Source organism: Lottia gigantea (assembly GCF_000327385.1).
Source record: "Lottia gigantea unplaced genomic scaffold LOTGIsca_2291, whole genome shotgun sequence".
NCBI classification, from domain to species: Eukaryota; Metazoa; Mollusca; class Gastropoda; family Lottiidae; genus Lottia; species Lottia gigantea.
In genome coordinates this window covers 1-5,448 of record NW_008708639.1, presented here as the reverse complement: position 1 = coordinate 5,448, position 5,448 = coordinate 1, and the positions used below count along the sequence as shown (strand labels likewise).

The 5,448-nt window shown below is 33.4% G+C and overlaps 1 protein-coding gene across 1 annotated transcript; it reads left to right on the top strand.

Moving 5' to 3' along the window:
- Nucleotides 1-1,559: 1,559 nt before the first annotated feature.
- Nucleotides 1,560-4,366, top strand: LOTGIDRAFT_176630 (hypothetical protein; the record flags this gene model as incomplete). Its single annotated transcript, XM_009054865.1, has 6 exons — nucleotides 1,560-1,686; nucleotides 2,739-2,799; nucleotides 3,082-3,142; nucleotides 3,544-3,621; nucleotides 3,995-4,084; nucleotides 4,295-4,366. The coding sequence occupies 6 exons, from the start codon at nucleotides 1,560-1,562 to the stop codon at nucleotides 4,364-4,366; spliced, it is 489 nt and encodes a 162-aa protein (XP_009053113.1).
- Between the last annotated feature and the right edge of the window lie 1,082 nt (nucleotides 4,367-5,448).

The window sequence follows — 5,448 nt, the reverse complement described above, 5'->3', positions numbered from 1 at the left end:
ATATTAGATTATAACGATATACATAATTTCGTTGAAATATTTCAATCACACCGGAAGTTATTCAACCGGAAGTGAAAATCGATTTTCCACTTTAACCGGAAGTGACGCAAAAATTTTGAATACGTCAAATGGTTTACATTAGTGACATGCATCTTTAATCTAAATTTCAGATTAATCCGAAAAAAACTGAAAAATGGTCCAAAAATTTCGAAAATCGGCCAAAAAATGTCTGCGACAAATTTTCGAATTTTGAAATTTTGATACTGCTATTCTTTCAGATTTTAACAGTAGATTCCAAAAATGCAAACCCAAAGAAAATCGACCGAAAAATACGACTTCTAGAGCCGATTATCTATTCTTGCACATATTGAACTGTGGCACTTCCGGTTTTGCAAAAAAGATCCAAAATATACTTAAGCACTTCGTCGCCTATATCTAAGGTTCGTGAATATTGAATGGTTGCTGCAACTATTGTAGTCTAAGCTCAGGAAGGTGTGTAAATTTCGAAAAAAAAAAAAAAAAAAAAAAAAAAAAAAAAAAAGAATTGACATTTCGATAACAAACTGGGACTTTGCTGAAAGCAAAGTCCCACAATGAGATATCATTTGATATTATAAGAAATTATTTCCATTCAGCTATTGACTATGAGCCCACAAACCCAATATAGTGGTAAACTCTTTATTTCCTGAAGTATTTAAGGAATGTATTTCTTGTATAAAACTTCTAGAGGACAAGTGACATGTTAGGAATATCTAGTGATCTGAGGAAAATGTATTGTTTTTGTTGTCAAGGAAGTAGGCTTATCACATGTGAAACCACCAATAGAACTGGCCATGGACACATTGGAGAATTGTTTTACATATTGTTGTAGAAAAGTGATCTATGATTTTACATTAGATACAGTCTTAAATGATACATGTAAAGAATTGGATTTTTCATTTCGTATGAATGATTTCTCTTTTAAATTTGTATAAGGAACAAATATTGAAGTGAATTCAACTCTATTGAGGCGTTAAATCTATTTATATAGAAAGCTAAACTAAGTATTAAATTTGTTCAAAGAAATATTTCAAGTCATATTGAGATACATTTTTCTTTGATCTCCTTGATTTACATTATAAAAGTGCATATTCTAACGAATTCCCCAAAATTACACAGAAACATCTTTATCTTACTGATATTTTTGTTATTTCAGATTATTTGGATGAATATTTATGCTGATAACTGAGAATAAGGAACAACTATCAAACCAGCAATTTAGGAGAACCAAATAGTCAAGCCAAAGAAATATTAGATTATTTTATTTAGTGCGAAGGCTACATTTGATTGTGGGATACCTCCAACTAGAGAAGCTAATAAACTGAAGTATTAAAGTAACCAATTATTGAAGTTTAGAACTATTGTGAACATTCTTTTTAGATATAATTAGATATCTCTTAGTAGATAATCAAACTGAGATATGACAGTTCAGATATGAGATGTAAAGCCCAAAGTGATTTGATGTAAACAATCCCTATAGATGTAAACAATCCCTATAGATGTAAACGTTCCTAGGTAAAATGTCAACTAAACGTTACGATGTGTTATTACGATTGTTATTAGTTGGTGATACAGGAGTTGGAAAGACATGTCTAATCTGTCAATACGCCAACAATGAATTTTATGATACACATATCTCTACTATTGGTAAGTAACCTACATTTAAATACTAGCTCACAGATTGTCAGATACAATGTTCACCTGTTTAGGCTAATGATGATGGGTAACACCATGTAGAGTGCAATGAGGGAAATTTTGCCAGGACAGCGGCATTAGCCTTAGATTTCCAACTGTTGAGGGATCTTTAACGTGCACAGCCTGTAGCACACAGGGCCTCGGTTTATTGTCCTATCCGATCGACTAGACGCTTTTTCCAACTCAGCCCCTTGTACCTGCATCACTGACAGGGGGAAACGGTTTGGAAAAACCAAAGATATTATCTGGACCTATGCTGAGATTGAACCCTGGACCTTCAGGTCAAGCATCTAACTCACTGAGCCACTTCAGCTCCCTCTGAATTGTCGAGTACAGAACAAGTCTATATTGTGATTATAGTAAGGTTTGTATCACAATAATTAAGAAATTTAAACACCATCACACATCATCAAACAATGTATACCAAAAATATACTAAAAGCAATGTTGCCTCTTGCCCAAATACCCAAAGGGCCATTAGAGGATCACAATCTCTGACAAACTACCATGGATTTTCATTTGTCATATAAAAAGTTCATCTTGAAGTGGGTGGAAATATTTTTCTACATGATTTATATTTGTTTTAACTCATTGTGACTGATATAATATATGGGGCTAATCCTGTTATTTTTGTTTTTTTCAGTTTTTTTCTCTGAAATAACATCCATTAAAACAAGGTTTATTTTGGACTCTTTGCCTATTTTAAAACTCAATAACCCATCAGCGCTGTTTTTTGGGTTTTTTTGTGGGTGACAACTGGCAAGACACTACTCTAGCAGTCTAGGCCTAGTAGTAGCCTGGTTTAACCCCCCTAGGCCAGTCATATTTATACGATATATACAGAGAATTCATAAGGAGGGGGTGCTGAGGAGAGGGGGTGGGTGCTGAGGAGGGTGAGGGAGGGCTGAGATTGGGGAGGGGTAAATTAGGCAATGATTGTGCCTAAGAAGTTACAAGGTTTCATGTGCTCAGTGGAAGTTGATACAATCTGTAATTTTATTTCAGGAATTGATTTTAAAATGAAAACTATGAATGTTGATGGACATACAGTCAAGATTCAAATATGGTGAGACTATATATATTAATTATTTAAAATCATATTTTTTACCTTTTGAATAAGAGATTGAAAATATGTGAGAGGACAAAGCATTTGTTTGAAAAATAATGGCCGAACTTTGAGATGTATTTTTCCTGTCTTGGCATATTGAAATAAAAACACTTCATCTCAATAGATTTGAGCCTCCAAAAGCAACAGCCTATTTTGGTCGTTTTTACTCAAAACTGAATCAGATGACAGAATTTTAAATAAATATATTATATTTTAATTAAGAAACTAATTATATTTCAGGGATACTGCTGGACAGGAACGGTTTGAATCTATAACTAAACAGTTTTATAGAAGAGCTCAGGTCAGATTCCTTATAACCTTAAAACTCTAGAAATTTGGCACCATCAAGTCACAAATTCCTGCAGATTCAATAGTTTTTTTTTTTGTCTTCCAGTAAAGCAAACTTGACACATTCACAAATTCCAAACTCTTTTATTTGAATTAAACCTTAAGATAATTCTGTTATAAAATGTGAAAGGGAAAATGATTTCAAACAGCAGAAAAGTACCCAGAGTAACAATCTCATCATTTTTGCTTCTTTGAAATGTATCAGACCTACATTTCTAAAATTTAATAGTCAGACGCCTTTTTTTCTTTCATGATACCATAGTGATGATGTTCTACCTTAACTATAAATCTGTGTCATATCAGATATTATTGGAATAAGCTATGATTTATCTATTTGATATTGTTAATTTGTAGGGTGTTATGTTAGTTTATGATATTTGTAGCAGGTCTACATTTGAATCTTTACCAAAATGGCTATCATACGTCAAACAAGTAAGTTTCTTTACTTGGGTATACTTTTATTTTTAATCAAATCAAGATGTGGGAAATCATTGATGTTAAGTCGAAAATTTTACCAAAAGATATGAAAATTTAATGAAAACAATTGCACACCAGACATAAGACAACCATCACTCCACTCCATGCAGTTTTAGTATTTCAAGGCCCCATACCAAAACCAAATCATTGTCAAGACTCTAGCATAATGGAAACAAGCCACATTTTGGAAACAACAACCAAATTAAAGAAGTGGTTTCTTTTTTTCAATTTAGTATTTTACATCCACCCAGATCCCCCTTTGTCTAATTTTAACTTGACTTACTGTACACAAACCATATTACAGTATAGTAATATTATTATATTGTAGTTTTCTAAAGAAGATACAGTAATAACAGTGCTGGGTAATAAACATGATCAAGAAGAGAAAAGGCAAGTTCAGTATATAGAGGGACAACAGGTTCGTTGTTAAAGCTATCATGCTCTACTTATACTGAAATTAATTAATTAAAAACAATTTCAGACTGCCTGCGATCGATCTGCTATATTTGTTACAAACAGTATTACAACATACTTGTAGAAAAAATATAGACGCCACATTCTCCACGAAAAACAGGATAAGACATGCCCATCAGTCAGTTGAAATTTCAATGAAAGATTTTTTTTTCAGTTTGCAGCAGAAAGAAAGCTGAAATTTTTTGAAACAAGTGCCAAAGATAGAGAAAACTTACAAAAGGTATAATTACCAGAATTAGGTTTCATTTACTATTCAGGTCAACAACAAGACAGCCTGAAGCATGCGAGGCTATTGACCTGCATCACTGACAGAGGGAAACTGGATTGAATAATCCTGTGCCACGATTGAACCTTCAGCTTAGCGAGCAAGTATTCAACTCACAGAGCCATGGCAGCTCTAGTTCATTGTTTTGACTCTTGTGATTCAAATGCTTCAAGATTCAGTCTGTCCCATGATCAGTGGCAGCACCAGTGGGGTACATGTGGGGCCTTTGCTCTCCTAAAAAAAATAATTTGCACCCCCACTTTTCAAAAAATAAGATTTTTATACAGTTTTGCCTCAAAATGTGTCGGATTGCACAATATTAATTCTATTTTTCAAAATTTTCTCGGGAGATCACTCTCAAATGCTCAATGAGAGGCTTGATACAAGACGTCTGCACAAAGTTACCTTATTTGGCCTAGACAGTTGTTCCCCCATTTAGTCAGTATGTCCCCTGATTTATACCCTCTAGTATTGGTAGGCTGGCCCTACTCATGATTTCTTTTGTATTCGTTTCAGCCATTTTATGATTTATGTGATAGAATTATAGCCTTACAAGAGACGAAATCTTCCAGCGAGACATTATCCGAGTTGTCTCCTACAGTCAGTGTTGGTAACAGTGTGTTTCAACATACAGATCAGGCACAACTTATTGATGGAGATAGTTCCGAGGACGAAGATAAAGACCCAGTTAAATTCTCTTCATTAAGAAAAGTTGCTTGTTGTGTAATCATATGAGTTACACACTTCTGGAATTTAGAAAAAACTTATAATAACATTTTAGAATTCAACAATGAGTTTTTAAAGAAATTTATTTTAGATTTTTATTCAACAAGGAGCTTTTTAGATTTCTTATTTATATAAGTGACTTTTTGAATTTTAACTTAGAAATGAGATTCTGTCAACATTGGAGTCGTTAATCAATTTAGTACTCTATGGTTCCGAGAATAAAAAGGGATATAACTCCCTTTCTTTATGAACTTGGCTTTTTCTCAAAATTCAACTACTAGATGTAACTACATGTATGGATGCCAGGTCACTGGATT